The sequence below is a fragment of the Ictidomys tridecemlineatus genome, chromosome 4, assembly GCF_052094955.1.
Source record: "Ictidomys tridecemlineatus isolate mIctTri1 chromosome 4, mIctTri1.hap1, whole genome shotgun sequence".
NCBI classification, from domain to species: domain Eukaryota; kingdom Metazoa; phylum Chordata; class Mammalia; order Rodentia; family Sciuridae; genus Ictidomys; species Ictidomys tridecemlineatus.
Window position 1 is genome coordinate 65,910,347 of NC_135480.1, and position 12,332 is coordinate 65,922,678.

General features: G+C 36.4%; 1 protein-coding gene across 6 annotated transcripts in view; it reads right to left on the bottom strand.

Annotated features, from left to right (window-relative positions):
- The window catches only part of Alg8 (ALG8 alpha-1,3-glucosyltransferase), a 38,842-nt gene that overhangs the window by 11,226 nt on the left and 15,284 nt on the right, over positions 1-12,332 (bottom strand). For 4 of the 6 annotated variants that reach the window (XM_078046749.1, XM_078046746.1, XM_078046747.1 and 1 more), the window contains exons 3-5: positions 8,078-8,271; positions 5,678-5,787; positions 3,366-3,433 (exon numbers count right to left, since the gene is read on the bottom strand). The exons of 1 other annotated variant lie outside the window; for it this stretch is intronic. In XM_078046749.1, coding sequence (XP_077902875.1) covers positions 3,366-3,433; positions 5,678-5,787; positions 8,078-8,271 — 372 coding nt within the window. The remainder of the gene's footprint in view (positions 1-3,365; positions 3,434-5,677; positions 5,788-8,077; positions 8,272-12,332) is intronic. One more of the 6 variants, XM_078046744.1, reaches the window with a different exon arrangement.

Below are 12,332 nucleotides of genomic sequence, written 5' to 3' on the forward strand. Positions count from 1 at the left end.
GTGGAAAACTGGTGGTCAAGTAAGATGGTAACATTAGGGGAAAATAGTTGAGGAATACACACAAAATTTTTACTGAAAAACAGAAAAACATCCAGGGATGGTTGCACACACCTATAATAGCAGCTACTCAGGAGACTGAGGCAAGAGGATCACAAGTTTGAAGCCACCCTGGGCTACTGAGAACCAGTCTCAGAAAACAAAAGGGCTGGGGATTTAACTCGGTAGAAGGCTTGCCTAGCACATGTGAGCCCTGGGTTCAATTCTCAGTGCCCCACTCCACAAAAAAGAAAAGAAAGTATTTTGTTAGTTTGTTTTATTGAAGTGTTGGGGATCTTGCTATGTTCCTAAGCTGGCCTTGAACTCCTGGACTCAAATGATCCTCTAGTCTCGGCCTTCTGAATAGTTGGGACTACAGACTTGCTCTATGCATCCAGCTAAAACAATGTCAAATATTTTTTTTATTTTAATTTTTATGTTTAGTTGTTGATAAGACCTTTTTTAAAATTTATACGTGGTACTGAGAACCAAACCCAGTGCCTCACACATGTTAGGCAAGTGTGCTACCACTGAGCCACAGTCCAACAATGTCAATTTTCTTTTTCTTTTTTTTTTTTAAGAGAGAGTGAGAGAGAGAGGGGGACAGAGAGAGAGAATTTTAACATTTATTTACTTAAGTTCTCGGCAGACACAACATCTTTGTTTGTATGTGGTGCTGAGGATCGAACCCGGGCTGCACGCATGCCAGGCGAGCGCGCTACCGCTTGAGCCACATCCCCAGCCCCAACAATGTCAATTTTCAAATAAATATATTCTAAAATATAAACGAAATATGCTATTTGGGATATATTTAAAAATAATCTCACGTGTATCTGTAGATCACTGTTCTATTTTCTCTACTTCTGTATGACTGCCTCATTTTTTCTTTTTTCTCAGCGCTGAGGATGGAACCCAGGGCCTCACATGTACAGGCAAGCGCTCTACAATTGAGCTATGTCTCCAGTTGTAAAACTTTTATTATAGAAAATTTAAATCATACAAATGTATCTCTGGGAATATAGCTCAGTGGTGGAATGCTTGCATAGTGTGTGTGAGGTCCTGGATTCAATCTGTAGTACAGTTAAAAAAAAAAGTTATAAAATTGAAGGTAAATATTTTACAGGCAATATAAGGAGGAGTACAAAGGCAAGTGATTCTAATACTTAGCCTAGTGGGTTCATAAATTCATTATTTCAACAAATATTTATTAAGTACCAAGCCTGATGCTTGAGATACAGGATGTATCATTAATAACAACATATTACAAATCCTCCCTAAGGAGCTATAGCCAAAAGAATTCAATTACTTTCACCCCTTAAAAAGTCTTATAATACGTGGATTTCCAAAGAGGAATTGGGAATAAGAGCATGAATATATGGGCTGGGGATGTGTGGCTCAAGCAGTAGCGCGCTTGCCTGGCATGCGTGCGGCCCTGGTTCGATCCTCAGCACCACATACAAGCAAAGATGTTGTGTCCACCGAAAACTAAAAAATAAATATTAAAAAATTTTCTCTCTCTCTCTCCTTAAAAAAAAAAAGAGTATGAATATATATGATGCTATACTAAAAAATTTAATCTTTTTTTTTTTTTTAAAAGATGGGACCTTGCAATGTTAACCAGGCTGGTCTTGAACTCCTGGGCTCAAGAGATCTTAGGGCCTCATCCTTCAGAGTAGCTGGGACTAAAGGCACATGCCACCATCCCTGGCTAAATCTTATATTACTATTACATATCAGGTAACTTGTTATAGGTTGAAGGTACCAGGTATAGCACTTGATCCTAACAAACTACCTAAAAACACAAGTATTTTGATTAAGAAACAAAACCACAACCAAAATAAAAACAAGTTAACTATATTTAAAGAAGTCTGAATTCTACCTACCTCACAGGAATTTTGGAAGGATCAAATATGGTAATGGTCCTGGTGTTCAGTAAGGGAAATTGCCAAAGGGACCATAAAAGGCCAAGTTCCTTTTCTTACTGTTTTATCAGGTGTGGTCTAGAATAGGTAAGTTTAGGAATAATAAGGAAATAGAATGGGATGCTTCCACATCTCTCTTCTCCAATTTCATAACTTAATTTAAAATCCAAATAAAGTCTAGTTGATTCTACAGTCAAATTTTAGTTCATTTGTTCAACAACCATCCAGTAATCATTCACTGAACACCAATATGTTCCACGCACTTTGTGGCTTTTTATTGCTAGAAAGTTCATCTAGCTGGGTGCAATGGCACATGCCCGCAATACCAGCTGTTCGGGAGGCTGAGGCAGGAGGATCACAAGTTCAAAGCTAGCCTCAGCAAAAGCAAGATGCTAAATGACTCAGTGAGACCCTGTCTCTAAATAAAATACAAAATAGGGTGGGGATGTGGCTCAGTGGTGGAGTGCTTGAGTTCAATCCCTGGTACCCGCCCCCACCCAAAATGTTTATCTAGGCATTTAGAGTTGACCAAGAACTTTATTTAAATTTTTATTTATGTTTTTGTGGTGCTGTTGTTAAAACCCAGGGCCTTGCACATGCTGGGCAAACAGTCTACCACTGAGCTACACCCACCCCCTACAGCTGACAAGGTACTTTAAAACAGATACCAAATTTGATCTTTCCAAAGTCCCTGTGATAGGAAACCCCATTTTACAAAAAAAGAACCAAGGGGTAAGTTTCATTTTATGGATGAGAAAACAAAGGCTAAGATGGTTCAATGACTTGTCCCTGGGCAGTGATTCTCAAACCTGATGGTTTAAGAAAATTCCTTGGGAGATTCCTAAATATCAATTCCAGAACTGAAGAGTCACCTAGAAATCTGAATTTCTGATTTCTTCCTCTATAAAAGGAGGATAATAGCTAAGACAACTTCACAGAATGTTTGTAAGGTAGCCTCAGTGAGATATCCTATGTAACGAATCTGAAACAGCAAATGCACTTGTGTGCTCATTAGTGTTAGTCAGGATTTCAACCCAGATCTTTTACTTTCCATTACACTATTCTATAAGCTTTTATGGTAAAGCACCACCATCATAGTTAGCACACTGTAAAAACTGCTAGAGATCTCATTCCTATGGAAATGGTATCAACCTAACATAGAACTCAAATTAAATTCAAGCCTCCCACACTCATTTTAATAAGTTCTTAGATATAATTTTCTCATCTGTAAGATGGAGAAAATTACTGTCAAAAGAGAACATGGAATTTTTGAGAATACCCAATAAAAGTGTCTATAGCACTTGGAAACCCTAAGCAAGGGGTCAAATAAAAATTACCCACTACAATGTTGTCTTCACAAGCAATAAACTAAAGGGAGAAAAATCTAATTAGGCACTTTGTATTTACCTGAAATAACCGTGCAATGGAGAGCAGCATTAATCCAAATAGGAATCCATTGTACTGGAAATGAATATCTGGATATATGTCAAGGAAACACATCAGAAAACCCCAAATTCATAATGAACAATGACCACCAAATGAATATAGAAATTGCAAATGCTTCCTTAAAGACAAATATGCTACTAATAATTTGGACTTCTCATAAATGTTTTCCATAAAGAGTCAAAAAAATCTTCTAAAATTAATGTTTTAAGAAGAAAAACAGAATCTTTCCTATGGTTTTTCCGAACTTAACGGCCATCAGCTAAGGTGCAAGAAGTTTCTATTTTGTTTTGATGTTTGTAGGGTCCTGGGGATTGAACCCAGAGGCAAGTAATCTAACACTGAATTATTTTCCCAGTACTTTTTATTTTTAAATTTTGAGACAAGGCCTGGATAAGACAAGGCCTGGATAAATTGCTAAGACTGGCCTCAAATTTGTGATCCTGCTGCCACAGTGTCCTGAGTTGTTGAGATTATAGGTGTGCACCCACCAGTTTACATTTTGTTTCGTTTTTCAGAATTAGGGTTGAAAAATGGAGGTACCTAATAGCCATTTAAGGCTGCTAGCATGCAGCACTTCATTGTTTGATGTAATTTGAAGTAATACAATCTTTTTTTAAAAAATGTTTTATTTGGGGGCTAGAGTTGTGGCTCAGAGGAAAAGCGCTCGCCTAGCATGAGTGAGGCATTGAGTTCAATCCTCAGCACTACAGAAAAATTAAATAAAGGTATTGTGTCCACCTATAACTAAAGAATAAATGTTTTTTAAAAAGTTTTTATTTGTTCTTTTTAGTTATACATGATAGTAGAATGTATTTTGACATATTATACATACATGGGGTATAACTTTCCATTTTTGGGACTGTACATGATGTGGAGTTATACTGGTCGTGTATTCACATATGAACATAGGAAAGTTATGTCCAATCCATTTTACTGTCATTCCCATTCTCATCCCTCTTTCCTCTCCCTTCCCTTCATTCCCCTTTGTCTAATCCAGTTAACGTCTATTTTTTCCTTTCCCCTGCTTATTGTGAGGTAGCATATGAATATCAGAGAGAACATTTGGCCTTTGGTTTTTTGGAATTTGCTTATTTCACTTAGCATGATAGTCTCTGGGTCCATATTTTCACCTGCAAGTGCCATAATTTCATTCTTCTTTATGGCTGAGTAATATTCCATTGACATACTCAATCTTATTTATTAAGCTTCACAATGAATTTGTGAGGTATTCAGAATTACTATTTATTGATTGATTGTAGTACTAGGGATTGATGTTTAGTGGTAGGGCAATCTACCACTGAGCTACACCTCTAACCCCTTTTTTTTTTTGAGACTATTCATGGTCCTAAAGCTACAGTGACAACATAACTATGATTTAAGTGCAGGTCAGATTAAAAACAAAGTCCAAGTATTCTCTACACCAATCTACTTTTATGAAAATTGCAAACTATTAGATTTCTATCATTAAGATTTTAATTACATAAAGATCCTCTGAATTTAAGAATTTTGCCTGTTAACAGGTAGTAAGCCAAAATGGTAGGAAAGCATGAAGGTCTGGCTGCTCCTACATGTAACATCCTTTCCTATAAGAGGTATTTAGTCTAATGTGTTATAAACTATTTAATATATACTAGTTTAATCTAAAAACAGTTAACAGTTGGGCGTGGTGATGTATGCCTGTAATACCAGTGGCTGAGGCAGGAGAACTGCAACTCTGAGGTCAGGCTGGGCAATTTAGTGAGACCCTGTCCTAAAAAAAAAAAAAAAAAAAAGGGCCAGGGATGTAGCACAGTGGTAAAGCACCTAGGTTTCAATCCTCAGTACCATTTAATTAAACAAAACAGCTGGATGTGGTGATATAATTCAATCCTCAGTGCCAAATTAAAAAGAAGAAAAAAGACAGCTGACAAATTTGAGCATACACATATATGTGAGTATACATACATATACACACACTCTCATGTATGTATCAGCATATTGTTTTACTGATTTTGTTTTCTTGTGGTACTGGGGATTGAACCTAGGGCCCCACGCATGCTAGGCAAGTACTCTACCATTGAGCCACATCCACATATCACTAACTTCTCAGGGACAAAGTGTTCCAACAGCCAGAGTCCACTAATAAAGGGCAGAAAGCAGTTTTAGAAGCCAATGACCTGATGCCAATTTTCAAAAGAAGTTCACATTTAGAAATCATAATTATTAAAAGATTTAATCTTACTAGTATACTTTAGAAGACATAAGGAAAATATTACACAGAGTATCAAGGATACGGTCCACAATTAACAATCCGAAATTCCATAATAGTAACACTGAAAGAATAAACTTTGGTTTCTCTGTAAGTTCTTTACCCGCCTTTTTTCCATTGATGCATTTACAGCACCTATTGATTCATCAGGAATGAAACGAAAACTTTGATTTTTCACTAGAACATCACCATACTTCTGAAGAGTACACTATGACATTTTACAAGCCATTACTGACAAACTGTCCATGCTATTCTTAGTTGCTTATAAAGGTGGCAGCAGGGGCTGGGGATGTGGCTCAAGCGGTAGCGAGCTCGCCGGGCATGCGTGCGGCCTGGGTTCGATCCTCAGCACCACATACAAACAAAGATGTTGTGTTCGCCGAAAACTAAAAAATAAATATTAAAATTCTCTCTCTCTCTTTAAAAAAAAATAAATAAATAAAGGTGGCTGCAGAGACAAAGAACTCAGGGCTGGTTCCATGTCTTTCTCAGCTATGTTCTTCTTAATCAAAGTCTTCATCTAATTAAAAATAAAATAAAAAGTCACCTAAAACTCCAGAATAAGTCTTTTGAAAACTGAAAGTACACATATTATTTCAGTCCTTTAGAATAAAAAAACGCAGGGGCTTGGGATGTAGCTCAGTGGTAGAGCACGTGCAAGGCCCTGGGTTGAATCACAAACCCCAATGGAGTAGCAAACTTGAGACTCTTGCTTGTCCAAATAATAATTTTATAAAAATTTTATGTAAAATTGTATGCTATTTAAATGTTGTGATATATTAAGTATATAAAAGTAATAAAAATATAATCCCATTTTTATTTTATTTTATAAAAAATACAGTAAGGGCTGGGGATATAGCTCATTTGGTAGAGTACCTGTAGCCTTGCATGCACATGGGTTCAACTGCAAGCATCACCACCACCCCCAAAAAAATATATATATATTAAAGCCCCAAAGAGACCAAATATACATCAAAATGTAATAGTAACAATTATGGAAGGGAGAAAATAGGGTCATTTTTACTTTGTGTTTGTATGAGTGCTTTTCCAAAATTTGTCAAAGAAGATGTATTATTTTATGAAAATGTTTAAAAATGTGTTACGTTTGAATATCAGCTAATTTGAAAAACAATAAAGGGCCCAGCGTGGTGGTGACTGTAATCCCAGCAGCATGGGAGGCTGAGGCCGAAGGATCACAAATTCAAAGTCAGCCTAAGCAACTTAATAAGACCTTGTCTCAAAATAAAAAATAATAAGAGATGGGGATATGACTCAGTGGTTCAATCCCTAATACCAAAGCAAACAAACAAAAAAACAATAATAGAGACAGTTAAAGAGGGTACTGCTTTTCCTTGATGAAGACTCAGCTTCCTCATGAATAGGGACAGTAACCTTTTAGAATAATTGAGAAAATTAAATAAATTAATAATCTACCCACAGTGCCTGGTTCTGGGAATCGGCATATACATTTTGATGCTTTTATTTAACTATTTTCCCTACTTTGAAATTAATTTTGCTCCCTCTCCTTTTCTTGGAAAGAGCTTGAATTCAAATATTTTGAGTTAAAAGGAGTATACTACAAATCATCTTCCTTCCAACTTTTGCCAAGTCACAAAGAGTGAAAGAAAGGAGGTCAAACAGGAATTACTCAAAGAGAAAAGCAGAGATTAACACATTCCCAAGGGACTCTTCCTGACTGGGACAAGGGTTCAGTCTAGAGGGTCTCACTAATAGAAAGGATCCATTTATGCCGAGGGTCACTGAACGGACATTAGTTACTGCTCCGTCACAATCACACTGGCAAGTTTAAGTTTTATGAAAGGATGGAAGCCAACTTTAAATGAAAACTTACATATTTGGAAGTTACTGTGCAAGATATACTATATATGAATATTTATTTAAAACTAAGTTATAAGATGTAAGATATAAAATATAAAAAGGTTAACATAATGAAGAGTCTTCATGAAGAAAAGAATCCAGAAATTACAGCTAAAAGTACTAAGATTTCTTGAGTTTAGCGGAATGTAAACTTCTAACAGCAGGCTTTGGTGATGAACACAATGGATTATATGTGCACAGTGTTTATGTGTATCCCAAAGAACAAGGCAGCCATAAAAGCCTCTGAGGGCCTGCTGCAAGGAAGGAAAGAAAAGCATGTGGAGATATTCTGGCTGGGAGAAATGGTCTTGGAACTCTACTTGGTCTACTTTTTTTTCCCCTACAGCATCACAATTTCTTTTTCTACCTCTGCCTTGCCACCTGACCTCATTCTATTTTCTTCTGCAAGATTACATTAGACTGCTCATGTACTTACTCACAGTATTCTGTTATATGAGCTTTGTTTCCTCTAAATCAGGAATAAGTAAATCTATTTAATACTATATTTCTTCAATACCCTCCACACAGAATGACATTTCCCACTTACTCGTAGACAGCATACACAAAGAGTGCATCTGTAAAGATGACAGAAAATCTCTGGAAAAATAAGGTCCTTGAGCTGCAGTAGTTCAGATTATGAACATTAAGCATCGGTTGATCAAAATATTTGGCAACATGTGACAGGACATACTCAAACCACGCAAAAAAAGGAGGATAATCCAAGGTCCACTCTGAAGTTGCCTGTGATAAAAATTGAAAATAAAACATTTTAAGTAACTGAATAAACAAAGATATAAAGAATTAAAAACCTTTTCACTTTCTGGCCTTTTAATGAATGAATGAAATGAATTTCTTTTAAAATAATGCCCTAAATATGTAGAGCAATTCCTACCTAAGAATGAGCAGAACACTAAAACTTGTCTTCCAGGTTATTTCATATGGTCTTCAATTTCCTTGTATAGAATCAACTATACTTCAAAGGAAACTAACCTGAAGCCTTGAAATAATAAACATGGCTCAGACATGATTCTACCCCTTGTAAGAAGAGCTGCAGCATAACAAATAATTCTTCAGCTTGGGTTCAATTTCAGTCTGACATACTCAATTCCCCAACTTCTAACATGAGATACTATGAAGATTAAATGAGGTAATATATGTGAAATATATTTCTAAACAACAAAATGCTACATAAATGCTATATTACTTTTTTTCAGTAGGTTATAGGATCATTGAGAGCAGAAACCACCCCTTGTCATTTTGTATCCTGAATTTAGTTAAGTGCTGGATACATTAATTATTAACAATAACTATTAGTTAAATGAGTGAACAGTCACTAATGAGTAAATAAAGCTTTGGATCATATGAAAAACATATAAACTTCAGAATATTATATTTTGTTATATTTCTGTAAATCTCCATTTTTCTTACCTATACAAAAGGGATGGTAGTACCTACATCATGTGGTTATTATGAGTATTATTATAATATATGTATATATATAAATATATATATAATGCATGTGTATATATAATTACATATAAATAATTTTACCTAATATGCTCTTATTTGTAAGTTATAAAGTATATGTATATGGTATTAAGCTGGATATAATAATATTATTATCACTTAAAATTATTACTATTGGCTAGGGGTGTAGCTTAGTGGTAGAGTATGTGGTTAACATTCATAGGGTCCTGGGTTCTATCCCAGGCACCAATCAATAAAATAAAATTTATTTTAAAAATTACTATCATTGTCCCCAAAACTCAAACTAAGGCCTGTACCTAGAAGAGCTGAAGATATTAATCACTTGTTGCTCTTTTCAATGAGAAACTATTCTTTATTTAGAAGTACACTACATGTCTACTGAATACTAACTGGTTGCCCAAAGGGACTGCTGTTCAGGGTCTCTCTGTGATAAAAAATGAGGTGAGAGAGACTCAGACAAAATGTTAGTTCTCTGTTCAGTTTTTTTTTTTTTTTAAATGATGCTGGGGATTGAATCCAGGGCCTTGTCCATGCGAGGCAAGCACTCTATCAACTGAGCTGAATCTCTAGCACCCCTTCTGTTCACTTTTATTTAAATTTTTAAAATTTAATCATCTGGTCGCCGCGGGCTTTCCCTTCATGCCTCGCCCCGGGACGAGGTCCTGCACTTGCTGACTTTGTTTTCAGGGTAATCCTGGCCTTATAAAATGAGTTAAGAAGTATTCCCGGAGATCCAACATGGCGGCAGGGGCAGAGAGATCAAGTCTCTGACCTATTCAGCTTCGCGGGCATAGGGAGTCATAAACTGTCTAAATGCTGTTTGCTCAGGATCACTAGGCAATGCTGAGCTGATGTGGATCTGGGGTGAACAGTTTGGGCCTCTCAGAACACACACTGAGCCCAGATCGGCTGCATTCAAGCTCCGGTTCGCCTGCTTCTCGTGACTCAGCACTAACGATCCCGCTGAAATAACTGGTCGGCCCTTCTGAACTTACAGAGGTAAAAGCCAACTGAGCCTTCATAGGCAGTGGCCACAGTATTGAAACTGGGCTTGGGACCCACCCGTTGCATTGGTCACCCGGCAAAGGGAACGAATGGTCACCATTTGCATGGGATACCACCATGGCAGAGAACTGACGTCATGGGCGGAGGAGACAACTTCATTGAGACCAGCGGCAACAGCATCAAATAAATTTATAAGAGTAAACAGTAACTCAGCAGTCAAACAGAACAAGAAATAACATGAGCAGCATAAAAAAGCAAGGAAGAAAGGAGTACAAACAATGCAGGACAGCCTAAATATTCAGGAGGACCTAGAGTCATCAGAAAAACGGTCATATAAAGAACTCAAGAAATACCTTAGACAGATGGAATGGAACCTTAAAGAGGATACGAGACAGCAAATCCAAACAGTGAAAGAACACACTGAAAATGAATTACATAAACAGATAAAAGAAGAAGTTAAGCATCTGTATCAGGAGATAGAGATTATAAAAAAAAATCAAACAATAATTCTAGAAATGAAGGAAACGATAAACCAAATTGAAAACTCAATTGAGAGTATCACTAACAGAGTGGAGCAAGTAAAAACCAGAACATCAGATAATGAAGACAAAATATATCATCTTGAAAAGAGTCTAGCCAACTCAGAAAGGCTGGTAAAAAATCACGAGAAAAACATCCAAGAGATATGGGATAACATAAAAAAACCAAACTTATGAGTCATCAGGATAGAGGAAGGTACAGAGATTCAAACCAAGGGAATGAGTAACCTGCTGAATGAAATAATTACAGAAAACTTTCCAGAAATAAAAAAGGAAACGGATATATAAATTGAAGATGCATACAGGACACCGAGCACACAAAATCACAGTAGACCAACGCCAAGACACATTGTTATGAAGATATCCAATATACAGAACAAAGAGAAAATATTAAAAGCTACAAGAGAAAGGAGACAGATTACATTCAGGGGTACACCAATAAGGTTAACAATGGATTTTTCATCACAGACGCTGAAAGCGAGAAGATCCTGAAACAACGTATTTCAAACACTGAAAGACAATGGATGCCAACCAAGAATTCTGTATCCAGCAAAATTAAGCTTCAGGTACGACAACGAAATAAAAATCTTTCATGATAAACAAAAGCTAAAAGAATCTGCAGCCAGAAAACCAGCATTGCAAAGCATCTTGAACAAAACACTACCCGAGGAAGAAATGAAAAACAACAACCTAAACCATCAGTGGGAAGTGCCTCGGTAATGACAGAGGGCGGGGGGGAAAGTTAATCATGGAGAAACAAACTAAATTAAAAAAAAAAAAAGATAAATAATCAAACATGGCTGGCAGTACAAACCATATATCAATAGTAACTCTAAACGTTAATGGCTTAAACTCTCCAATAAAGCGACATAGGCTGGTAACATGGATTAAAAAAACAAATCCAACAATATGTTGCCTCCAGGAGACACATCTGATTGGAAAAGACATACACAGGCTGAAGGTGAAAGGTTGGGAAAAAATATACGACGTACACGGTCCTCGTAAGCAAGCAGGGGTGGCCATCCTCATATAGAATAAAATCGACTTCAAGACTAAGTTAATCAAAAGGGATAAGGAAGGACATTATATACTGTTAAAAGGAACCATTCACCAACAAGACATAACAATTATCAATATTTATGCACCAAATAATGGAGCTGCGACGTTCACAACACAAATTCTCCTCAAGTTCAAGAATCAAATAGACCACAACACAATAATTATGGGTGACTTCAACACACCCCTCTCACCATTGGACAGATCCTCCAAACAAAAGTTGAATAAAGAAACTATAGAACTCAATATCACAATCCATAACCTAGACTTAACTGACATATATAGAATATATCAACCATCAACAAGTGGATATACTTTTTTCTCAGCAGCACATGGATCCTTCTCAAAAATAGACCATATATTATGCCATAGGGCAACCCTCAGTAAATATAAAGGGGTGGAGATTATACCATGCATTTTACCTGATCATAATGGAATGAAACTGGAAATCAATGATAAAAGAAGGAAGGAAAAATCCTACATCACATGGAAAATGAACAATATGTTACTTAATGATCAATGGGTTACAGAAGACATAAAGGAGGAAATCAAAAAATTCTTAGAGATAAATGAAAATACAGACACAACATATAGGAATCTATGGGACACAATGAAAGCAGTTTTAAGAGGGAAATTCATCGCCTGGAGGTCATTCCTCAAAAAAAGGAAAAACCAACAAATAAATGAGCTCACACTTCATCTCAAAGCCCTAGA